The sequence below is a fragment of the Rhinopithecus bieti genome, unplaced genomic scaffold, assembly GCF_001698545.2.
Source record: "Rhinopithecus bieti isolate Rb0 unplaced genomic scaffold, ASM169854v2 scaffold_3527, whole genome shotgun sequence".
In the NCBI taxonomy this organism is placed as follows: Eukaryota; Metazoa; Chordata; class Mammalia; order Primates; family Cercopithecidae; genus Rhinopithecus; species Rhinopithecus bieti.
The window spans coordinates 3,147,285-3,173,297 of NW_016804488.1; the positions used below are offsets into that span (position 1 = coordinate 3,147,285).

A 26,013-nucleotide genomic window follows, 5' to 3' on the forward strand; every position below is an offset into this window, starting at 1 on the left:
GTTGAAAAAGTGAGGACGACATTCACCATTTTAAAAAACAATCATGGGCAACTTAGCACCCTTTCCCAAAGTGGGTTCTGTGTAAAGCTTACAGGTGCTGACTCTAAAACACTTCTGTGATCACAAATGTTTCAGATGCTCTAGCTTAGCTTGAGTGAATAGGTAAGTTTTCTTTTCTGTAAGATTTTCAGAGCCTCTAAAACCAAAAGGAAATGTAGAATTGCCAAGAAAACAATAGAGGATGCCAATTTTCCCAAACTTACTGAACCTGCATGGCTTTTTCCCCCCTCAGGACAACTCACGTAACTAGAATTCTAGAAAGCGAGAGGTAAAAAACGTGGAGAGATCTCAGTCACCTCAGCAATGTCAGAGAAGACTGAAACCAAGAAAGCCAGACCCTGTTCAAACCACGGAGAGCTGAGAGAGCCTAGCCAAGCCCCCTTTGGAAAAAAAACACGTCCGGGCCTCCCTGCTGTTAAAGCCTTGGCTCAAACACAATACCCACAGCCACTGAGGCCCCCCGAACCTGCCAAGGCTGGACACGGGGCTACTCCCAGGTTGCTCTGGGTCCTGCATCTATCTCCCATGCTGAGCTAAGCAGCTGTGCAATAATGTGTGTGTGCCCACATCTCTGTCTCCAGCTAGCCCGAGTCTTGGAAGGCAGACAGCACAGCACACTCATCTCTGTCTAGAGCCTGTCCAGGGCAGCACCTCACCTAGAGGAGTGCATCACAGGACCATGAGGTTAGAACATCCACCATTCAGTGGTGTCCACGCTGGAGGACATAAACGATGGTGAGCAATGCAATGGGATCTGCTACGTGTGTGGGTTTTGCTTGCACGGTTTCGGGGGTTCACACATCCCCTCATAAGTAATTAAATGACATATGAGTGTTCACTTAGGCACAATGAAATGCATTTCTGTCATTTGGGGCACTGCTGTGGCACACTGAGAAAACAACTTGAAGCTCGGGTCCTGAGTCTAAACCCACTTTTTGTGATGTATTTGTCAATGACCTTGGAAGATGACTTCATCCTTCCTGGGTCTCAGGTTCCTGAGGAGCACGTGTCTCGTGGTCACTCCTGCTCTACTCGAGGTCGTGAGGATGAAGGCAGTGATCACATGGCAAGGGGGTGGGCCACAGTAGCGGTGCCGTGTTCATGCAGTAAAGGGGTGTGGGGGGGCGCAGTAGTGGTGCCGCGTTCATGCAGTAAAGGGGCATGGGAGGCACAGCTGCGGTGCCATGTTTACGTGGGAAGTGGGGGGTGCAGCCATTGTGCCGCGTCCACAGAGGAAGTGGTGGGGGGGGGGGGGGCAACCATGGTGCCGCATTCAAATGGGAAGTGGGGGTGCAGCCATCGTGCCACATCCACAGAAGTGGTGGGCGCAGCCGTGGTGCTGCATTCGTGCAGGAAGGGAGGTAGGGCACAGTCATCAAGCCATGTTCATGCAGGAAGTGGGGTGGGGTGGACATCCTGCCACGTTCACGCGGCAAGAGGGGAAGTAGCCATGGTGCAGATTTGACCGTCCAGAGCTCCAACACACAGAGATGTCAGCAGGGCCCGCCTCCTCAGACAGAACAGGAAATGGAAGTTTCCAGAGATGCTGCCACGCATCAGTGCTGGAGGTGGGTTCTGCCCCAGCACCTTCCGAACACCATGGGCAGGAGCTCCCCTTCCGCACCGCGGCCTCTCGGTGCAGAGGGGAAATGGTTACAGGCCGGAGGCTTCCGTTGGGAGATAGGAGCCACGCGGTAGCAGAAGGAAAGGAGTTAGAGATGCAGGTGTGAGAGGGACTGAGGACAGAAGATTTTAACTTGAAAACGGCGGGATGAGTTGAAGTGCACCTCATGCTGACTCTTGCATGGGTGCAGCCACGAGGGACCATCCTGTGATGGCAGCATCTTATCCATCCTGCCAGGGCCAAGGCCCCGGGGGCTGCAGACCCAACTCACTGCAGCCAGCACCCCTCAGGGTCCCCAGCACTCAGGGTAAACTGCAGTTAGGCTCAGGCCCCAATGTCTTCTGATCTCCAAAGCCACCAGAAAAGGTGACATGTGCAGACTGTGGAGGTGCTAAGAGTAACAGGGCTTGCCAGAGGGTGGAAGGGGCTAAAGGATGGAGGAAGTCCATCCTCAGCAAAACCCACGAGCAAACTGCTTGGGATAGGCCCAGCTGCAGACGCACATTTGCAGGAGGCAGCATTCTCTCCATGCAACACATTCTGTGAGACCACCTGCACTTGGAGGCCAGGGCTAGTTTTGCTCATCAAAGATGGTCTAACACATTGCATGCAGTTAAAGCCTCAGGAAACCTAATTTTGATCATCAGTAAATAATTGTAAGCACAAACCCCTATCCAAAGTGATAACTGTGGTTCCAGAAAATTAATTTTTAAAATTAAGCAGAGGGAGAAGAACTGATTGGAATTAAGACAAGATTTATGTGCTATTACTAACGGGGTTAAACTATGTGACTAATTGTGTTTGAATAACAAATGGAAAAATGTGCTCTAACAACTCATTATGTAGCTGCACGAGAATCTTTATTGGCTGAAAGAAAGTGTGGCCTGTCAAAGCCACCCCAAAGTGCGCACAGAGCTTGTCTTAAGTTCATAAACAAACAAGTTCCTAATAGCATTACTGTACTTCTTCTTCACCGGCACTCCTCTCTATGGTGCCCCTGGGGACTCCCCGCCCTCTTGTCTCAGCACCTCTGCACATTTACTGCAGGAGTCAGTTCTCTGCCTGCTCCTGGTTTCTGCTTCTTCAGAATCTGTTCTTGGTATCATGAACCACAACCAACTCACTGGAACCTGTGGGGTCAGTGCACCCCACACGTTGCCTCGGTTGCCCTTGCCACCACTTTACATCTCTGCATACCTGGCTTACCCACCCGTATAAGGAACAGCTGCTTCTGGGTGACAAGCCCAACTCTGGTCTCACCAGCTGCAGTTGTGGAGAGAGGACAAGTGCTGTGACACAGGACAAGGCTGTGGTGGCTGCTATCTCCTGCCCTAGACATCCTGTTCTGCAAAAGCAACTCTCCTTACAATAGAGACCAGACAGGTTTGGTTTTGTTTCTTGCAGTCAAAGGCATCCTGAAGAGCAGGTGAAGCACAGTGTCCCACGCTTGCCAGGAGAGGGACTCCCCACATCTCAGCAGCTGGTGTTACTACTGTCATTACCTGCGATGCTGTGCAGCTGGAGTCTGGCCCCATGCCCAGGTCCTCTGTCCTTCTCAAAGACCAAGACCCTGGCAGTCCCAGGCTGGTGCATGGCAGGAGGGGCAGTTTCCTGGCAGTGGAGGTGCTGTCTTTAAAAGCCCCTGGGCCTCCTTCTCAGAGAGGTCTTCCTCTCCGATGGTCGTTACCCAGGATGTGCGAGGCACAATCAGGAAACTGAGGCTCCCTGATAAGTGGAATAAAAGCCTCCCAAAACCTCCAAGGAATGAAGGGCTATTCAGAATTGGGCGTGAAGCTCCTCCACTGCTTGCACAATTGCATCTCCTTTCAGCAGCAAATGCCAGTGTGTGCTGCATTTGGGAGGTGATGCTTCAGCCCCAGGCAGGAGGCTGCACAGACTCAGAGTGTCTTCTCCAAACTCAGCAGGGTGCTGACCTCGGAGGTCTGTGAGGGGCAGGAAGAAGACTAAGGCTTTGGGCTCGTCTAGCTTGAGTACATTTCCTGCCTGTACCTCTAGTTGGCTGTGTGACTCCAGCCAAAGTATTTCACCTTGTGGAGCTACAGGACCTTGGTTTCACCATATGAAAACAGTCTCTCCCTTGTAGCAAGTGGAAGTGCTGTGAAAATCAAATGTGTAGTACCCACCAACCAATAGATGCTAAAAAACAGGAAAATTAAGATCTACCTGATAGAATCTCTTAAAACCCAAACGTGAGTCTTGGTCTAACATCATCTGATTCAACTGAAGCCTCTTCCTTGTCCATCTGGAATGCAGAGAAGCTATTCCTTATGCTTTCTGGTGATGCTCTTACAGACACCTGAGCTAGACTCTCAAGGGAATCTACTTCAACCTTTACCAATTTTGCAAATTCTCTTCCATAACATATATTCATTTGTTGATTCATTATATTTTCAGTTATCCCTTGACTTAAAACATTTCTTTCAAAGACCTACTGGCTGTCCCTGCTCCACGGGTGAGGATGACAGGGAAGAGGGCCCAGGGTGCGTCCTCAGGGCTGACGTGGAGATACAGCCAGCACAGCCTGGGAAGGGCGAGGCCACCCCTGCTGCAGAGTGAGATGCTGCTGGGACGTTCCAGTGACAGGAAGTGGGACCCCAGGCAGCCCCCTCCCTGGGGATGCTGACAGGTGAAGGGACCTTCCCCCACAAGGAGTAAGTTGCACCTCCCTGTACCTCTCTGCTGCCTGTTCCAGCCTCTGGACCCAGAGCATAGGAGGCGTCTCTCCCACATATGTGCTGTAGGAAATAACCACAAGTGCCCCAAATGATCCTTAACCACTTCCCATTTTCTCCTTTGCCTCCTGCCACAGCCTCTCACCATCGGGTCCCTCCGCTTGGGATGAGCACCATGTGACTAGGGTCCTTCTCAGAGGGACAATGGCATCCAAGACAGAACACAACAAAGCCACTAGCTTCTAGAAAACCTATTTCTGTCAGAGCAGAATGGTCAAGCCAGCCACCCAGGAAAGGTCACACTGGACTTCTGACTGGAGCCACGTGTCTAACTGACTGAGCCCTTCTCTCAGAAGCAGCAGTGGCTGCAGCTGCCATCCTCTTGGTGATACTTTTGTAGCTGCATGTGCAGACGTCATTTTGAAAGCCTATTTAACGTAATCCTTTTTTAGATTCAGGCCATCATCCCAGCTTGCTGAGCCCTTAGTGGATGCTGGATCCAGTGCCCATCAGGGAGTGTCCCTGGCGTGCCAGGCACAGGGAGACAATGCAGACACCACAGGAGTCACCTCACAGGACCCCACAGCCGAACCCAGCAGGTCAGGACCTGCCTGCCAGGGTGTATGCTTCAGCCCACACCGTGCTTACAGAACACTGAAATGTGCAAGATGTGGAGAGTTCAGGTTTTCAGTGGCAATTCTGATTTCTCTCAAAGCATCCAATTTTCTGGGGACACTGGTCCTGTGCTCCTGCTGGTCATGCTCGGCTGGTGGGCGATGGCTGTGGACACAGGGCCCCTCCTCCCCAGCGTGGGCACTGACGCTCAGTCTTGCCTTGAGGAGCTACTTCTGCCCTGACTTCTGACGTTGCTGAGCTGAGTCCCTCCTCACACAGCAAACAGCCAGGATCAGAATGCAGGAACCGAGAAGGCCTTTAGGACAAGCCCCCTACAGGGTGTCGCACCCACCAGCCTCAACAGTCAAATGTACCTACACACATGGCTCCCCTCAGCCTCTCAGAGCCTTCCGAACTTCACCCAGCACCCGCCAGAGGAAAATGGCACCCCACTCACCTTTCTCTCCTCTCCCATGACCTTAAAGAGGTGCAGCAGAGGGAGATAGTCACCAGGCTGTGGCGGGGGGCCAGCCCGCCTGTCAGGGTCCTCTACAGTGTGTGTTGGGGGGGCAGGGGGGACAGCTCTGGTATTTACCCAGGATTGTCTGGCACCTGGCCCAAGCCCCAGGTCTCGGATCACGTCCTCCTGTGGTGCCCCTTCCTCCCAACACCCGAGGCCAGCTCCAGGCACACTGCATGGCGCTTCCTCAACGCAGAAGGCCCCAGTGGGTCTGACGCAAAGGAGGACCACCGCAGCCTGTGTCTGCCAGGGCACCAAGAGCAAAGGGAGCCTCACCATAGAGGCCCAGTGGCACCAACTAGACCATGGGCCCAGCCTCTTCGACAGGGGCATGGTGCTTGGCCTCAGGGCTCACAAGTCTTTGCTGTATCAATCACCCTTACCCACAACAGCCTGTCTTTTCAAATGAGTCATAAAGCAGTTAAAAATGCCCTGTTGATTCTTACCACAAATATCCAGTTTCCTGAACACTGACTAATTTAATTTCACCACCTTCTGGAGGAAAGAAATTAAACACTCAGAAAGGAATTCTTATGTATTTGCTGTTTTGGTAAGTCAATGAGGAGATATTATTAAACTGAAATAAATGAAATCACTGAATAAAATTAAATCCCATTTAATAAATGATGGAATGATCACCCCAGAATCCATACCTTCTGACGAAAGTCACTCACTGGTGACAAGGAGGACTGCTGTCACCTCTAACAGACACTATGTAAAACCATACAGTACGGTTCCTCTACGCACTCTCCTGGAGCAAAGGAGGATGTCTACTCTTCCATGAGGGAACAGGTCTGTGTGCTCTCTCGCTTTAATGGTGAAGCCAGAGAGTACAACCTCTGGTAAACGCAAGACCAACAGACTCTGGCTTAAATATTACCAAACAAGCCAAAACATTGCTCTTTTAAAATTCATCATCAACAACAAAATAAAACAGGAAGCCCAAGAAGTCTAGACAGACAACTCCAAAACATCTCACACTATTTATGACCACCCAAACACGAGTGAAGGCCCATGAGCCAGTGGCAGAGGTGGGTGGAGGTGTCTGGGTTTACCAGCTCCAGATTTCCATGCTTCCATCAAGGGTCTGACCTACCCAGGTGTGGAACCCATAGCACGTTGGGCAAACTGCTCTTGGGGCTCCCCCAGCCCAATGCTGAGCAGCTGCAGGGTGGGTGCCAACCCAGGTGGGGGTATTAACAACCCTGGGCAGGACCAGGGAGGTGAGACCGACCCTGCACTGCTCCTGTAGAAGCACCTGGGCAGGACCCCAGACCCAGAAGAGGAAGCAGAGCCTGGGCAGGGTGAGGAGGTTGAATCCAGGGCAGGTGAAGGACAGCAAGGCAGGAAGGAACAAGTGGGTTGTTGGATGGCGATGTCCCAGCACGTGGATCTCCGATCAGAAGTAGCTCCCTTTGCGCTGGTGTAAGTCTCCCCCAGCTGGAGGATCACAGGTTTGCAACTCAGCTATTCCCGCCAACCCAGATGACTCAAGCAAGCCCCATGGGTACCTTTAGCAAACTCGGCACAGCACTCAGGAAGAACCTGGCCAATGCAGGGTCACAAAGCCAGGGTGCAGTCATCGTGGAAGAACTTGGTAAGCCTGCCTGGGGCTGCTGCATGCTCTGGGATCCCCAGGGAGAAGACGCAAGGCAGCTGGGGAAGACCTCCTTGTCCTTCTAGATAGAGTAATGGCTGCTTTCTTTTTGGCACATGCCTGTCAAGTCCTAGACCACCAACTACTCCATCCTGCTTCCTCTCAGATAGCTCTTCACTCTGTCACCATCATGCTAAGCTCACGAGAGCAGGGCCCACTTTGCGGCCAACCTCTTAGTCTCAGGGTCTGGCAAAAGCCCCGGCCGTTGTAGGGGCTCAAGTTGAGTGAAGGGAGAGAGCTCAGAGGGAGGTGGCATTGGAGGAATCTCGTGCTGCTGAATAGGACGCTGAGGGCTCTTCTCTACCCATGACTGCTCCCATGCAGAATTTTCCCTCCCCTCCTTCCTTTCATTAAGTCCTGTGGCCTGCAGCCTTTGCAGGGCACTGAGCTTGTGTCTTACATGTCTAGAAAGGAGCCACACCAGAGCTGCAGGTGGAATTCAGACCCGTGAGGGCCCATTAAATGCTGCAGTGAGACCACTGCCACTCTCCCGCCCTGTCCCAGCATGCGGGCCAGGGGGCTCAGCATAATGTGAGGAGCGCCAGGTCCACGTCATGGCAGTTGCTTGCTCTCAGACCTGGGGTCTCTGGACACCAGCATCTGATCTCTCTTATCGCATTACAGAGCTACCAAGGAGTCACTTAAAAAGGAGAGAGGCAGGGCCGGGCGCGATGGCTCACGCCTGTAATCCCAGCACTTTGGGAGGTCGAGGTGGGCGGATCATGAGGTCAGGAGATCGAGACCATCCTGGCTAACACAGTGAAACCCCATCTCTACTAAAAATACAAAAAATTAGCCGAGTGTGGTGGTGGGCGCCTGTAGTCCCAGCTACTCAGGAGGTTGAGACAGGAGAATGGCGTGAACCCGGGAGGCGGAGCTTGCAGTGGGCCGAGATTGCACCACTGTATTCCAGCCTGGGGGACAGAGCGAGACTCCGTCTCAAAATAAATAAATAAATAAATGAGAGAGGCAGAAGAAAGGTACTAATGCCTGTGGGAATTTCAGAAGGCTTTGGCTTCAAAGCTTGGGCAAGAATGATTTTTCCTTTCTCATGGAAGTTTAAATATCTCTACTTTTTCCTCCCCTGTTCCTTTCCTCATGAATCTGCTATTTAATAGTGAACAAAATGACATGAATGAGGACGTTTCCAATCACCTCATTATCCCATTACCTTCCATAGATTTCGTTATGCTTTCTTCTTTTTCTGTGTTAACTGAGTTCTTATCCGTGAGTGAAGCTACTTTATGTATCGGGTCCACTTTGTCAATTTTTCTACTACTTCAGAATCCTTGACTAGACCTTGGTCTCAGCATTACTTCCTCTGACTTGAATGAAGGGAATAAGAACACTAGATTTTTCTTTTCCTCAAGCAAGGGGCAAGGAATGGAGCCAGAGCTCTTTGCCCAGCACCAACCCCCATCGTGATCCTAGATCCAAAGCCCTGAGAAGTGGCTGGAGGTTGTCTAGCACTTGCTACCCACTGCGTCGGGAAAACACACTTTTCATGAGATCAGAAGTCAACACCAAGTACAGATAAAGAAACGTCCTTTCAAGCAAGTCGAAAAAAAAAAAAAAAAAGAACAAAGAACAAGGACTTTCTACAAGTAGTTCTGAGTGAGAAACATCCTTCCTGCTGTTATTTCTGTGGGCTTGAGGACATTAGTGACACAGATACCAATGCCACGTTCTCATGGGGAACTAGCTCTGATCCCAAGAAAAACACCAGCAGGCAAAATTCCCTGGTTTCCTTGTTCTGCTTACAAATTTGGACAATCCCTGGGGGTGGAGGCCAGTTTTCTTGCCAAAGGCTGAGAGAGCCAGATAATATTTTCATGGTCTTATTTTAGAATGGGTAGCTCTGTAAACAACCTCAGTGACAAAACCCACAGACAGCTTGTCTGGATCCTTTTTTGAAGCAGAAGGTCATCGGCGAGGTAGACATCCCAGATGCACTTTAGACATGTGACAAAGTGCACAAGCCCAGCCAGTGCTGGCTCCCAGATGAGGGACACTTACCTCACCTTCTAAGTTTTGATAGTGCCATAATGCAGCCTGCTCCGGGGGCCTGAGGTCAGAACGGGACCCATACTTGGGAGCCAGCGGGTAATGGAAGAAAGGTCTATCTCTCAAGAGGGCAGACCTGGCATGGCACGTGACAGGCAGATTTGCAGAGAAAGGGATGACTGGTCTGTCCCACTTGAGAACAGCAAAGGTAGAGAAGTGAGAGCAAGTAGGGAGAAGAGATGATTCAAGTAGAAGGGCAAAATAACTTCTAAACAACATGCATGTAGCAGAAGGAAGTCAAGGTCCCGGGAAGCCGATCAGCATAGTGGCTGCAATCACAGGCTCCGATCCTGAGGCTGGGTCACACTCAGCCACACCATCAGGTCCCAGCCACACTCAGCTCAGCTGCTTATAGGGGCCTCCCTTCCCTCAACTGTGGAACAGAGGGAATATGCGTACTTAATTCATATGGGATGGCATGAGGAGGAAATGAACATACAAATAAACAAAAAGTAAACATATCCACCACTTACAACAAGGCCCGGCACACAGAAATCCCTCACTCCATAAACATCAGATGCTGCGGTTCTAATGATCACCTCCACCCCTAGGGGTGTTCCTCCAGAGGCTGCAGCCCGTCCCGGCTCACAGCCCTGCCAACTGGTGGGGAGGAACTTGCAATCCTTTTCTCTGGCGGTTTCTCTGCTAAGCTGACTTGCTGGCTGTTTGACCTTGGACACATGACTGAAACTCTCTGTGCCTCAGTTTCCTCACATGGGGACAATGGTTGTGTCCTATCTACTTCATGGATCTACTTTAAATAGAAACAAGTTCAAAAAGGGGGCTATTGCCCTGTGGGTCCAGTGGAAACTTTTCTGCTTTCAGCAGATCATATTCAAAGTCAGGACTACAAGACAGAAACTCTTCAACTCCCATGTACGGACATCCAGCTGTCCGGGTAAGCCCAGCATTTTCACATCTATTATTGAGCCAGTGGTGAAACTTTTTCAAAGAACTAAGATTCATCTTTAAACATCAATCATTGTTATTACTTGCCATTTTTATGAGACTTTTTCTAAAATATACAGATACATGGAGTTTAGATCAATAATGAAAAGAGGTTTAATTGGTTCACGATTCTGCAGCCTGCACAGGAAGCATGGTGCGGGCATGTGCTCGGTTTCTGGGGAGGACTTAGGAGCTTACAATCATGCCGGAAGGCAAAGCAGGAACTGCAGGAGTGGGAGTAAGAGGAAGAGAAGCCACACACTTTTAAACAACCAGATCTCGTGAGAACTCACTATCGTGAGGACAGCAGCAAGTCACGAGGGATCTACCCACAAGATCCAATCACCTCCCACCATGCCCTGCCTCCAAAACTGGGGATTACAATTCCACATGAGATTTGGAGAGGACAACATCCAAACTGTATCAGTCTCATTGGACCACAAGAAAAGAACGGAGAGAGAAGATCCCAGGACTTCCCGCCCTTCTTCCCAAAGTAATAATCTGGCACATCTGTGCAGATCCCAATATTCTGGCACATCCCTAAGCCTGGGCTCCAGCCAGAGGCACACTCACCTGCTTTGCGGCGGCCTGGCTCGGAGGTAAAGAACCCGGCGTGAGCACAGGGGGGCTCCCAGGGCCACAGAGTTCAGGAAAAGGATTGGGGATGGCCGGCAGAGACGAGGTTCTAAATTGCTGGTCTTCCTCCTGAAGGCGCCTGGAAGGCAGGGATAAGTGCCTGTTAAAAGCTGCCATTCTCCACATGACCCACAGTCTTACCACTGTGGTGATACACCCAGAGAGCGGAACACAGCGCTTCTAGGAGTCACTGGCATGTCCACGTTCACAGTGGCATCCTTCACAATAGTCAACAAGCAAAGGCAACCCAAGGATCTGCAGATGGATGAATGGATGAAAAAATGTGGCATATCCATACCATGGACCACTACTAGGCCATGAAAAAGGAAGCACATTCTGACACAGGCTACAACAGGACGAACCCTGAAGACATTATGCAGAGTCAAACATGCCAGTCACAAAACCAGAGACACTGTGTGATTTCACACAGTGAGGTAGGTAGCATATTCAAACCCATAGAAAGTAGAATGGTGGCTGCAAGGGACTAAGGGGAGGGGAATGGGGAGTTGCTATTTATTGGGGACAGAGTTTCAGTTTCACAAGATGAGAAAGTTCTGGAGATTGTACAACCATTGTGAGTGTGCATTACTACTACTGAATCATACCCTGAAAAAACAGTTAATATGGTAAATTTTATGTTACATGTATTTTACTAAAACGAAAACTTTAAAAAATTGTAAGTTGTCATTCTCAGACCCAAAGGGTATCTGGTATCAATTCTCTTCTTCATTAGGCATCCCGGGGGGACGGGGGTGCAGAGGTTCTGTTGTCCTGGGTGCGTGCTCATCTCAGGCGGCACTCAGTGCCTGACATAGCATCAGCTCCAAATACCTCATCCGTTTGATCAGTGAATACCTAATGTGTGAAAGGTTTTCTGCACAGGAGCGTTTTCATGAGGACAAGTGTTTGTCAATGTCCTTGAAATGAGCATTAATCTAATCAAACAAAAATACAAGAAAAGGCTTTGTGTGTTCTCACCTGAATTATGCAATGGATGCTTATTTATATAAAAAGGTTGTTGATACTGAATTAATTCCAAATTATAGCTTCACATAGCTGTTCTCCCAAAGCCTGTGTCCACATTAGAAACACACCTTAGAAACACATGCTGAATCCACGCACCACCTCTACTTTTCTGGCACTTCTCCAGGGGCATCTGTTCCCTCCTCAGAAAAATGCACAACCCACTTGTCATACAACTATGCAACACACGCACAGTATGACGAATCAGAAGCAACTGTGAACAGCAGAGAAATCAAGTTCAAAGTCAAAGCAAATGCCAAGTGCCCGGCGCCTCCCCTCTGTAGAGTAACTTCTGGCCCACACCTCCAGGGCACTCCTGGGCACACAGCCTCCTCCACCCTTCCTGAGGCCACGCGGCCCTGTCCACAGCCTCCTACCTTCAAGGAGAGGGGAGCAAACCTCACATTATCTTCACTCAGCATTTCCAATCCCTCCCCATGTTTAAACACACCTCAGAAACCCCCTTTACAGGCTGTGTCTTCAAGTAATTTTTTTTTTACCATTTTTACGATTTCACAAAATCAACAATCCGTTAGCTTTCCTGGGAGATTTGCCACTACAGAAACACACTTTGTGACCACTTTACTTTTTCTCTTTTACCAACTTTCCCTATTTTTAAAGGAAGATCCCGCTAGCTATCCCACATAGACCAGAAAATGATGCATGGATTTAAAATTATGAGAACTCACATGGCATGAAGGGAATCAGTGCTGTGAAATACAGGAAAGCCGTTCCTATAATGGTTTGATGACATGCCAGAAAGTTTATTTTTACTGCAAACAAATCCCACTCTTCCCATAACAGCCTCAGCCTTGGCAAGGCATCCAACTGAAAGGTCTGGCTGTTGTCGTACAGGAGGAGATGGATAAAAGGGGTGGCCAGTGTCACTTTCAGGACATTCCAGTCCACGGCTTCTAGCCAGTGACTTCACCCCGAAGAGATAATCTGATGTTTCAGTGTCCACAAAAGCTTATCTCTTTATTGGGTTGTTTTGAGCATTTTAAAAAGTCCTGTGTTGACTTTAAAGTGGCTCAGAGACATCGCCTAAGGCAAGACTAAGGGACATCACCCAAAGACAAAAAATCACCACGAAAGAGGCTCACAATAGAAGGGACAGTGACTATGGAGAGGGGTGCTGAGATTTAGGGATGTCAGTGATGGTGACAGGAACTGCAGAGCTGGTGTGGCGAGGTGCGGGTCCTTCTGCTCTGTGCCTGTGCCCTGGCCCACTTGCGTTTGTCTAGAACACATGTGTGGCCCTTGCACTCTCAAAAGCCTGGGTTGCTTCTCCATACAGGATTGGCTCACCTGTTGGCTCTCCTGTGTGTGAGGCCTTCTTGCCCTTTCCAAGCGTCTCCTCTGCCCATACCCTGCCTGCACCCCAGCTCCCTTTGGGTTGCATGGCAGCCCCTGGGAAGTTCCTCTGCAGCGTGCACCATGTTCCGTGCTCCCCGGTACCCAGCAGCATGCTCCGTAGCCACTTCCCACCTGCTGCAGTGGGCCAAGTTACCGCCCCGCTGTGCCTCGGTTTCCTCACCTGGGAAGCGAGGGTAACCCACACCACCTCCCTCCGAGGACACTGATAACAAAGGAGGAGCTCATCAGCATCTGTACACAGTAAGCGCTCAGCAAATGGCCTCACTTCACAAAATAAATCTTTGGTGATTCTAGATTGATAACCACATTTTTTTTTTAATCCACCTGAAAGTGAGAAACAAAACTACTTATCTGAGAGGACACCAGTGAGAAGAGTCTGGGCCCAAGGAATAGTGCCTGTGACCCTGTAGGGAGAGGACTTTGCCACAGAGCAAGACTGCTCCTCCACCCCAGGGACTTAGCGCAGGCAGCCCTGGGGAACATATGGGCAAGTTCAGCCAGAACTCGAGGTTCAACTTCAGTAGTTGCTGGGCAACTACTCCAGCAGGGAGGTAGGCCTTCTGGCTTTCCAGCCCACCCTCGGGCACCTTCGCCATGCAACTGCAACTCTATATTCCCAGGCGCTCCCCAAGGCTACTGTGATGCTCCCAAGAGAAAAACAGCTCTCCCACTAGACTTAACTAAGTACAAGAGCTAAGTACAAGGGGTCATCTTTCAAAGAACGAAGTCGAACAAACCCTGGGACAGGCATCATTCAGCATCAATGAATATGACAAAAAGTGAGAAGTCGGAGGGGAAGCCGGGGTGGGAAGCTGGCAAAGCAGCTGACCACAGGCGCCAGGGCCACTGCACCCTCTCCCCTCCGTAAGAAACAGCGGCCACCTGGAGCAAGGTGATTATCTGGGCTGCGGAAGACCGAAGATGTCAGACCACAAAGAAAACTCTCAGAAGTTTCTAGAAGCAAGGAAGATCCCTGGAAATGAACGGAGCTCCCCGGAAGACGGGGTGCTGAGACAGGAGGCACCAGAACCCCATCCTGACAGAGGCCAATGAGGGCAAGGGGCAGTCCCAGCAGAGATGGCTGTACATCCTTCACGAAGGCCCAGAGAGGCAGGCAGGGTCCCACAGAGCCCCACGCCATCCCCGCCATGGACTGCAGCAGGGCAGACAGGCCGATCCTTGAGGGCTGCCCCTGGCTCTCAGCTTGACTCTACAAAGATCTTCATTCAGAATGTCTAAGGTGCTCTCAGCATCTTCTCCTTCAACATGACCGTTCTCTAGACACCCTCCTCCCAGGCACTCGAGACAAAATCCAAGTCACCCTCCACATACTCTCTGTCTCCTCACAGCCCTGGCAAAATTCAAGTGCTGGCAAAACACAGCTGCTCCTCCTCGGCAACGTGCTCAAATCCCCTTTCTTCATCCTCGAGCAGCACACAATCATCTTCCATTCGGGGGCTCCTGAAACCGCTTCCAAACCAGCCATGCTGTGCCAACCCTGCTGCCCTCTACCACTGCCCCCATGACCCCTGGTAGCCAGAATGCTGGTGTCAAAACTCAAATCCAGCCCCTTCACGCACCTGTCCAGAACTCTTTCCCACGTGGCTCCTGAAAAAGGCACACAAAGTGTTTCAGCACTGGCCTCCATCTGCATCATCTCTTCTGCTTATAAAACCTCTGCCTCCATCTATCTGAGCTCCTACCACCCTTTGACATCTGTTCAGAGATCCCATCTCCCAGGAACCTCCTTCAATGTCCCCAGCATGTTCCTCCCTCCAGCCTCCCTGTTTCCACAGAGATGTGCCTACCCATGAATTAGCAGAGGAATGTGGCCAAATGCAACTCCAAGGGAGGTCTGGGGTTATACGACAAGCTCCAGGGGGTGCTGTAGCTGCTAGCCTCCCAACCCTACTCTGGGTAGTGAGGGCTTGGGGCATGCAATCAGTTCCATGGCTGTTCTTTCAATCTTCCCAGAGATTTTTCCTCTGGTGGTTTTCCTGCATATCCCTCTACCTAGCACAGTGCCTTGCACATAGCAGGCACTCAATAAAAGGTACTGGAATTGAACCGGCTACAAAATTCAACCCAAGCACGGCACACCACACAACACTCAGTGTATCCGTTATCCCATCAAAGGAATGTATGTGCCTCTTGGTTTTGCAAGGCCAACACTGTTCCCCCCAAGACCATTTAATTCACAGAGAGAGATGTCCCTGTCGACAGCTCTCACCCTTGGAGAAGGCTCTGCCCGCGAGGCCTGGACCTACCTGACAGCAAGGATGTGCACAGGCTGGGAGCGCTGCACCCTCTGCCTCGGGGACACCTGTGGCTGGACGGACCGAGGGCCTGAAGCCCGAGGTTGGCTGCGGGCATGCTGGCCATTCTGCAGGAGGGGCACCGTGTCTGACTGCATGCTGCAGGCTGAGTACAGGCTCTCCAGGGATGCGTTCATATCGTTCACCAGGGCTTCCAGGTCCACATCATCCTCTGCACAGAAAAAGGCAAGAGCAAAAAAGAAACTTCAGCAGTGGAGAGCAATCAAACCCAAATGTACATCTTGGTGATCAGGTTCCAAACCTCAATCCTATTTTTCAAATGTTACGTAAGGGGTAGTGGGGCAACACTGAGAGAAGTATGACTGTATGGAAGCATGCATATTACATGTATTCATCATGATTGACGTTGCGAGGCAATTGCAATTCAATCATTAGAGCTGGGCTGCATTTCTACCTGTCTCTAGGCAGAAGCCATTTGGAGCATCTGCTCAGTTCCCTTCAGTACCCTGTTCTCTCCTCCCCACCCACTCCGGTAGGCCACACACAGCCATAGCTGCATAGCACCACCCCACTGGCCTGGACTCAGCTGACTGAATCACAGGTGCCTCCCAAGATCAGGACTCTCTCCTCTCTGGGATTCCAGAAGTGAAACAAGAGACAGAAACAGAGCAGCACCCAACACTGACACTGGTTCCAGCCCAGAAAGGTTAAGTAGGAGCTGAAACTGTGACAGAGGTTTATGTGTGGCTGCTACTACAACACATGCCTGTGGGCTTCGGGTGCCCACCCATCCTCTTGATTGGCCAGAGTGCAGAAGGAAGCCCATCTTCACATCTTCTCTCTCTGCATGGGGCATGGTGCCGGGTTTTAGCTAAACACTAGACTAGACTAGATGCTGTGAAGGTATTTTTTAGATGCAATTAACATTTAAACCACAGACTTTGAGTAAAGCAGATTGTTCTTCCTCATGTGAGAGGGCCTCAGCCCATCACCTGAAGACCTGAATAGAAGAAAAAGCCCGGCCTCCAAGGGGAAAGATGGAATTTCGCCTCCAGACCTGAACTGCAACCCTTCCCTGGACGTCCAGCCTGCCAACGTGCCCTGCAGATTTTGGACTTGCTAGCCTCCACAGTGTCATGAGCCAATTCCTAAAATACATATGTCTCTCTCTGTATATAGCCTATTTAATGGGTCGCAGCCCTATCTCTGTTTCTCTGGAGAAGCAGACTTAACACACACGGGCTCAGGGTCACAGACAGCAAGACCCTCTTCCTACCAAAGGCTACAGCGTTTGGTTGGTAGGAAGGAAAGCAGAGACTGGCACTTGCAAACTTGCTCACCCTGGCCTGCTCCTATTGGCTCTGGGCGCAGGGCCTGGGACATGGGCTTCCTATTTCTTAAAAGTCCTCAACTCTAACATGAGCTTAGCAATAGTGTCCACCCCACAGGGGGGTTGTAAGGACTAAGTTAGTTATTATCTGCTTTATAACAGAGCTTGGCACACAGTAAACAGGAAGATGTTATTTATTAGCCCTATTTCATCTATTTCTTACAAAATAACAAAAAGTGGTCGTTATTAACCTGGCTTAACAGCTGAGGAAACAGGCCTGGAAGAATTAAATCACCTGCCCAAGGTCACATAAACAGTATTGAAAACAAGCTTTGCAACCCTCATTCTCCCCTACCAGGTGTGTGTTCCTCACAGAAGCTCCAGAGGGGCACTCTGCCCTCTGGCTCGGAAGGCTTTTATTTTAAAGGACTCCCCTCATCTCCCAAGGTTAAAGGGCATAACAAGACAAGACATAAGGAAACCAAATGACAAAAGGAGGGAGGGAGGTCCTGGGCAGCCACAGTAGTGCAGAGGATATGGAGAGGGCAGGGTCACCCCGGGGGTAGAGCTTCGGCTTCTGGGGTGAGTGGGACAGTAGGATCAGGGTTTAGCCAGATCACGCTCAAGATCCTGGTGAAGACAGACAGACAGAAGGGAGGGGTGAGGACAGAAGGGAGGGGTGAGGACAGAAGGGAGGCTGCTGAAATGGCAGCGATGAGACCACTGAGGCCTGGCCAGCACAGCTCCTACTGGAAGAACAGAGGCCACATTCAACCCAGGCCCAGGGGAGAGGGCAGGGGCTGGGGAGCAGCAGGCTGGAAGAGGAAGGGTGCCTTAGAAAGATGGGTCAGATGGATCCGAAGATGTGGACTGGGTGAAATCAGCAGCTGAGACTCAGCAAGCAGGGCCCTGTGTGCCCAGGATCTGTGTGGAAGGAGGGAAGAAGAGAGATGTTGCCATAGTTCGGGTTGTGAGTGGTCAAATATTAATCCCGGCCAGATATTAAAAGGACAAAGTGCTGAATCAATAATTAATAATTACTGCATAATCAATAATTAATGACAAGGGAGAACACTCAGAGTCAGCAGGCGAACTCTTGCTCATAGTTCTGGGGAGGTGGGCGGGGTGGGGGGCAGAGTTGGTTGGCAAAAAATCAGGACCCCTGGAGGGGTAGGCATGTACCTGCCTGAGCTCCCCGAGGTCCCGAAGGCTTGTGTTGTGGCCTTAGGCAGAGGAGAGTCTCTCTGTGAACTGCTGGAGCGAAAACTACTGTCCAGAGAACTCTGCCTGCCAAAGACGAGACCTCAGTTCTGTATTTATTGAGACTGCTGCATTCATTTTGAGGAAAAGTTCTAGTAGAGACCACGGATTTGGGGCTTCAGGAAAGTTCTAGAACGTATGTATCCTGCGCCCACTCATCTCCTACACTCCTATTTAGCTGACAGGGAATAGTTGCTTAATTGAAGCTCTGCAAAACAATGAGCATGAGTGCCACTCTTAACTTACCATATTAACAGCTCAATATTTCTATCTCAATGGGCCATCTAAAAGTCAATACTGGCTAAAACACAAAGTTCACTGTAAGTATAGTCGGTCTTGGGTGATGCAGGAGGTTGGTCTCAATGCCGCACACATGCAAACATGTCTACACACGTGCACACACATGCACGTGTGCTGTGGGGCCACGCTGCCAATTCAATGCCAGGCTTTTATCCTGCTTTGGACATAAAACAGTGGTACAGTTCTCACTCTGGGACTGCTCTCTTCTAGGAAAATAACATGTTTTCATTCCCTCTGGGGAATTTTCATGTGCAGTTATTTCTCTCTATGCATTCCCAACAGCCCCTGGCTGTGCTCCCCAGGCAGGCAGCCCCCCGGGTCTCCCATCCTTTTCCTGCTAAGCCTTCTCTCAGTCAACCAGATCATTCCTGGGTCACATCTCTGCAATTAGATCAAATGTAAAGTACTTCTGTCATTATTCAAAGTAAATACAAGGTAATAGATGCCAAAATATAAATGCAACACATGTCCTCAAAATGCTTTTACTCTCCTCTGAGGTGGATTATTTGTACAACTATTTTTTACTTCAATACATTCAATCCTGAATCTTTTCAACAAAGCCAGGTCAGTCTGATAACTCAATAGGTTATAATCTTCATAAACTGAATCCAACCACTCTATCTGGATGTTTCAAACCTTCATACTTTCCAGAGCCATTAGAGCAAAAATAAAACTTTTTAGAAAATTTAAAATGCCTACTTTAGAAACAACCGTTAAATGTCCTGTGGGGTTCACTAGCATTTTATCTGTTTAGATAATAAAATCACTTATGGTTCTCAGACTTACAAGCTTCACTAAATTCTAATGAAGAGCGACAGTTAAATCTTCCAAACAGGGGTTTTAAGTCTGATTCAAAAGAAGACACTTTTTCATATTCTACACCAATTTTTTTTAAATTACTACATTAAGATACAACTGAAATCACACTGAGTTCTTGTAAGTATCCCTATGGCGTCTATTCTGTCAGCTAGTCTACCTCAGTAAGGACTCTGTGTGCCACCTCTGTGCATGTGGCCAACTGCAAAATTCTTGTCCAGTCCCACGAATCGAAGTGGATCAATAATCACCCATTTGTGAAAGGCCTTCTGCCATGTAACAGAAGTGGGAGAATCAAGTAAACAAATGCTTCTCGCAGTGAATATTCAGATTGTCTCTTTAATGTTAACCTGATGCCAAAATATTCTCCATGAGGCTGCCCCACTGGGAGGAATACTGAAAGGGGAAGGAAAAAAATAATTTTATATATAAAATTTCACTTCACACAGATTTATAAGAATGTATTTTCTGCACAAATATAGGTCAAACAACATGGCTGTCAATCAAGTTGTTAACAGTTATTTTCCTTCTTTAAGTAACCCAATCGAAAACTGGGTATCAACTTTGCCCAAATATTTGAGTAACTTGTCTGATCTCAAATTCACATCTCATCTAGTTTCACTGTCATTCGCAAACTGAGGTTGGTTTAGTTTTAAAATAGATATAAACTCAGGGAAACACATTTGCATTGGGCTTATAAATCATCACAAGTAAATGTCTTCCAAACAGCAGGCTAGGTGTGCTGACCAGGAAAAGGCAAGGAGGACAGAGAAACTCCTGGGGCAGAGGATTTAACTTCTAGCACCACCTTACCGCCATCACCAATACATTTCTTAGTTTACAGCACCATCTAGTGTCTTCTTTACTTTGTTTACGAATTAAAGCTGACACTGGATTCACTTACTAAATGATTTGGCACCATAAGGACATGCTATTTGCACCACGTGTTTAGGATGTGTCCATTACGGTCCCTTCTTCACAGACCTACACAAGCATCCATCAGTGTGCAATGCCTTCAGAGCTTTCTTCTCTACCCCCTTCTCCTATTTTCATATGGAAGATATACCCTATTAGGTCATAAACAGCTGGGGTGGGTGTATATCATTAAGTCAAAGCAGATTCAGTCCCTAAGGAAAAAATAGATGGCACTTAATATGAAAAGTCTCTAACACATGTGCAAAAACCAAAGTCCTTACACATTTCTATCTAGAAAAGAAGTGAAGGTCAGGCTGCAAAAGTGTTTTCCACTAGACCATGTTCACTTGGCAAGCAATTTCTGTTAACTTCTAACCAATTAAAACTTTGTGCAAATATCACTTAACCTTCTACTGAAATATCTTTTTGCGCAACAATTCATCTTCTATTCTCATGTATTCTAGTCACATGCACTTAATTTTCCATATATAGAGTTTGGACATAAGTAAGTAGAATAAGAAAGTCGGGTATTATATGGTTAGAGTATTATTCTCTATCATATTTATGATATTTAAAGATACTCAGCAAACACAAAAGCAAACCACCTAACTACAACTCCAAATAAAAATACAAATGGAATCAATGCTTTATTTCACAGGTTCCTACACACAAGCAGGATTTGAGGCAGAAAATAAAATCCCTAGAATTAATCTGTCCAGCAAATGCATATAAATACCCTTGTACCTAGAAAGAGCTACAGTCATAACTCTTGTCTTTCAGTGTTTACAAGAGAAACTGTCTTCTCCCAACCTTTGTCAAAAACAGCATCCTCTCCTCTCTACCTAGCTCACAAAAGACAAAGGTAACCACCATTTTCAGTCTCTAGTAATTGAGAAAACGCATGTCAACAAATCGATGAATTGAACAATTTGTAAGAATATATGTTTTTTGGTTTTTCATTATGAACAGACACATCTGCAAAAGAGTCGTGGCCTATGCTAATGGGCAGTGGCTGGGCTACAATCAGTGCTTTTGCCTATGGGGACTCAGCAGCCTCCACTCCGACTCCCAGGACCCACAGGCCACATGGGCAGAATCGCCATCCAAAGCATATTCAAAGTTCGTGATGACATAAAACGGGACAAAAATAAACATATATCCTGGGCATAACATAGTTAGCCAAAGCTAAAATCACAAGGATCCTCTCAGTTTGCTGAGGCTACACTCACTTGTTCCCTGATTACTATTTACAGGTGGTTTCTTAATTATTTTTCTTAGAATTTTTCTTCTCCTAAGACAAATGCAGGCTAATGTATCCAGGAAGGCTACATCCACGTGTAATCCCATATCCCATTCCTTGAGGGTGGGTGCATTTTTTTCTGCTACCTTGAAACTCCATCCAGACCCTCCTCCAAGAAGATCCCAACATGACTTACAGATCCAGGGCCCTACTCAACAATTCTACAGGTAACACAAAATACGGAGACTACTGATTCTCTGCTTTCATAAAATCTGTCCTCTGGCCGGGCACGGTGGCTCAAGCCTGTAATCCCAGCACTTTGGGAGGCCGAGACAGGCGGATCACGAGGTCAGGAGATCGAGACCATCCTGGCTAACAGGGTGAAACCCCGTCTCTACTACAAAATACCAAAAAAAAAAAAAAAAAAAAAAAAAACTAGCCGGGCGATTTGGCGGGCGCCTGTAAGTCCCAGCTACTCGGGAGGCTGAGGCAGGAGAATGGCGTGAACCTGGGAGGCGGAGCTTGCAGTGAGCTGAGATCCGGCCACTGCACTCCAGCCTGGGCGCGAGACTCCGTCTCAAAAAGAAAAAAATCTGTCCTCTGCTCTCCTTAAAGCTACATTTAAATATACACATTTTTTCTAAATAAAGCACTATCCCGCCCTTTGAGTGTTCAAGTATCTATGGCTGCTGTGCTATTTAGATTCAGAGCAATCAAGAAGCAACTTGAGAGCCAAATCCTAGAGTCTACAACCAAGAAGATGAGGCACAGCAAGCACAGCTCATGAGCTGCCCAGCAGGGTGCAGAAGGCTGGGAGACAAGAAAGGAGCCCCTCCATGGAGAAGCCGCCGGCTCTACCCCAAAGACGACCATCGGATATGCAGAAAGCCCTGAGCTGCATCCCTGGCCCTTTCGGACGTCAGGCAAGCTGCTCCAGTCTTCCGGCCTCCTCTTAGTTCCAACTCGAACAGCGATGGTGTTTATGGCTCCCAGGATGCGGCCTGACCTTGGGGCTCTCCAGACCCTTTCTTCTTTGTTTCCTTGAAAATGTGACTGTTAATGGTAGATAGAGAAAAAATCTGTATTTTACAAATGAGCTGCTAAAATCCTATCTCCCTTGTGGAAGGAGAGAGGATTCTTACAATGCAACAACCAAGAAATGATTCTGATGCCAAAATAATCTGGTTTATGAGCCTCTTTCCTCTGTGTGCACACGGAGCCTGCCATGAAGCACTGAAAAGATTGCCTGGGCATGAGTGTATTTGAGTTTACAGGGCTCCTTCAAAACGCGAAAGTAAACATTTGACACGCTTTCTGCAAGTTTCCATTAACATTTTTCATGTTTCACAGGGGCTGCACGCTTGCCTTCCATGTGAGGTCTAACTTCCCCTTTTAAGTCATTTTGCCCTAGCCTTCCTGCTTCTGCGCCTGGTAGGAGTTTAATTTCACCAGCCAGGGGTGCCAAGCTAATAGAATTTCTGACTCTGGGTGTGTCAGTGCTGGGCGGAGGAGTCTCTGAGCCCCTGGCTGATGAATCCTGAGTATGTCAGGTGATCCTTAAAAGAGACAGAGCAGGGGACGGCGGGGGGCTTTGCTTTCCTTGACTGGAGGCAGCCCTGCCACCCACTCAACCCAATGTTTCTGTTGCCCCCCAGCACTGGCCACCTTGGGAACCAAGATACTGGGAAGGGACCTGAAGGGCATAAGGGAATATCCACAGACTCTTGAGAAGGGATTTTAGCTCACCCCAGAATGCCTGGAGCAGTTGGCTAAACAGAGCAATTTCAGGAGCCCCTAACTTCTTTGTCCAGGGTATGGTGAGTCACTCCAGTGAGGAAGAGAGTTTGGTAGGTGGCAGCCTTTGCCTTTGCATCTCTTTGGGTAGATTGCTAGGCTTCCCTCATTTTGGCCTATACCTCTGCTGACCTTTTCCCCAGGCTCTGGGATTTAGGTGGGAAAAGTCATTAATGTGCCCTCAAGCAGGGTCAGAGCCATGATACCTGCTATTTGGTGTTTTTGGTTAAGTGTGTGAAAAGGCTTGGTAATAATATCTGAAAATCAATGATCATGTCAGCTCAACATCACCCGAACAAAGGGATGACCCCATTTTGCTTTTATCTTTCAGGACTTTACTATTTCCAGTTAAGCATTTGACAAGTTACAAACCAATATATATACTACTTTCTTTCTGTACTTTTTGGCTTGTCATTTTACAGCAGTGGTTTGAAAAGTTTTAAATCAGAAATGAGTATTTACACTTTGGAAAATATATTTGAATCTGAGAGGAAAGGTGGCCTAAGGAATGAGATTTCATGACAGAAAGTGGTTTTTATTAATTAGTAACTGTCAGCATATAGTTTCTGGTCCAATACAAAGGGGAAGGAAACATAAATCTGTTAAATCTCAATGCTCACACTGAAATGTTGCAATGGGGAAATTTGGGCTTATTCATATTCAATAATTAAATATCTTCAAAGCTTAGAAGAAAGAAATACAAATCTGTTTTCTTTGTTCTATTTTAAAAGTAAAAGCAGGTGTATAGCCCCCAAAATTGAAAGTAGGGACTTGAAGAGGCAATCGTACACCCTTGTTCACAACAGTACTATTCATAGTAACCAAAAGGTGGAAACAGCACAAGTGGCCCTCAACAGATGAACAGATAAAGAAAATGTGGCACATCTACATACAATGGAATATCATTCAGCCACAAAAAAGGAAGCTGCCTCTGAAATGCACTAGAACTCAGAAGAACCTTAAGGACATAATAAACCAGTCACAAAAGGATAAACACTGTCTGATTCCGCTTATGACGTCCCTAGAGTAGTCAAATTCCTATAGATAGTGGAATAGTGGTGGCCAGGGGCTGGGGAAGGAAATTTATTTGACAGGTATGGAGTTTCATTTCTGCAAGATGAATAGAATTCTATGGATGGATGGTGGTGATGGTTGTGCAACAATGTGGAAGTTCTTAATGCCACTGAAGTGTGCATTTAAAAATGGTAAGGATAGGCTGGGAGTGGTGGTTCATGCCCGTAATCCCAGCACTTTGGGAGGCTGAGGCGGGTGGATCACCTGAGGTCATCAGGAGTTCAACACCAGCCTGACCAACATGGTGAAACCCTGTCTCTACTAAAAATACAAGTATTATCCCGGTGTGGTGGTGTGCACCTGTAGATCCCAGTTACTCAGGAGGCTGAGGCAGGAGGATCGCTTGAACCCGGGAGGCGGACACTGCAGTGAGCTGAGATCGCGCCCCTGCATTCCAGCCTGGGTGCCAGAGTGAGACTCCGTCTCAAAAAAATAAATAAAAAACAAAAAATAAAAAACAATGGTAAGGATGGTAAATTGTGTTAGGTGTATTTTACCACAATTAAAAATAATAATTAAAAAACAAAAGAGTTTTTAAATTGAATTGTTCCCAGGTTACCCTCCAGGTGATGCCAAGCAGACTGGCTTGCTAAACGACCAGGACAAAGCTGGTCATTTCCTAAGTTACACTAAACATAGATTCCTCTTCCTAGAAAACTAAGAATTTTCAGTATAAATGTGTTTGCTTCCCCATTAATCCTGCAGACCACGGCAGGTGGGATTTTAAAAACTGTTTATCTTTAATGACACATGCAAAGTGCCACTGCCAGTGGAGGCTCATTAAATTAAACTTATAAAAATGTAGACAGTCTATCTCCTTTTACAGACAGCTGGACCAACAGCCCCTCACCCATTTCCCCAGGACAACTGGTGGCAAAGGCTAAAGTCTAGGGCAAACTTCAGAATCAAATGCAGATAGCCTGGCGGCCAGACAACTGCAACTCTATCATCACCAAAAAAAAAGTAAGATAATAATTAATCACTCTGTACTTTGGGTCCAGTGAGTTTTTTTTTTTTTTTTTTAAATTGCGGTTTAGGGAGTTGTACAGTAATTCTATTTAAAAAAAATAAGGAAAGCAATTCATCTTAGTGATTTCATCAAAGACCTGGCATCCAATGTTCAGTGAGCATCCCCTAGAAAAGCATGTAAAGTTTCCTCTTTCCTGGGTTTCCTCCTGCCACACTGTTGCAAGGAAGCACCTGGGCATTACTAAGATTACTGACGGGTCAGGCCCTTTGTGACTGCCTGGACTCTGCACCATAGAGCCTATACAACACAGGAAACAAATTTTCCACTACCAAAACATTATAGCCTGCCCGGCAAGAACCAAAAACCTAAGCTAAAACTGCATTTAATATGCACAGATTCAGCTAAGCAATTCTATCTGTACTACTCAAAAGACACTTCGGGAGTGACAGAGAAACATACCCACAAAATATCACTCAAAAAGAGCAAAGGATTAACTGCATCTTTCCCAAGTCTTCCTCAGCCATTTGATCTGTTTCCTCTCAGGCTTTTGATTTTAATTCCTAATTCTTCTATTACATCGCAAGTCACGGAGAAGCAGAAGTACAAGAAACTATATAAATAACTTGTCATTCTAGAAGGTTCTCATTTTCCATGAACCCTAAAAATATTAGCCCGAGAACACTGGAATTGAAGAGGGAAAATTCACGTTATGGTCCAAATTTCTGTCACTCACTAGCACTGTGCTCTCAGAAAGTCCATTTTTTAAAGGTAAATTAGACACTGGGGAATCTTTACCATTACATCCAATGTTAACACTCTAT

General features: G+C 47.9%; 1 protein-coding gene across 5 annotated transcripts in view; it reads right to left on the bottom strand.

Annotated features, from left to right (window-relative positions):
* The window catches only part of GRB10 (growth factor receptor bound protein 10), a 171,266-nt gene that overhangs the window by 70,488 nt on the left and 74,765 nt on the right, over nt 1–26,013 (bottom strand). For all 5 annotated transcript variants that reach the window (XM_017868596.1, XM_017868598.1, XM_017868599.1 and 2 more), the window contains 2 exons: nt 15,485–15,704; nt 10,755–10,896 (listed from right to left, as the gene is read on the bottom strand). In XM_017868596.1, the coding sequence (XP_017724085.1) occupies nt 10,755–10,896; nt 15,485–15,704 (362 nt within the window). The remainder of the gene's footprint in view (nt 1–10,754; nt 10,897–15,484; nt 15,705–26,013) is intronic.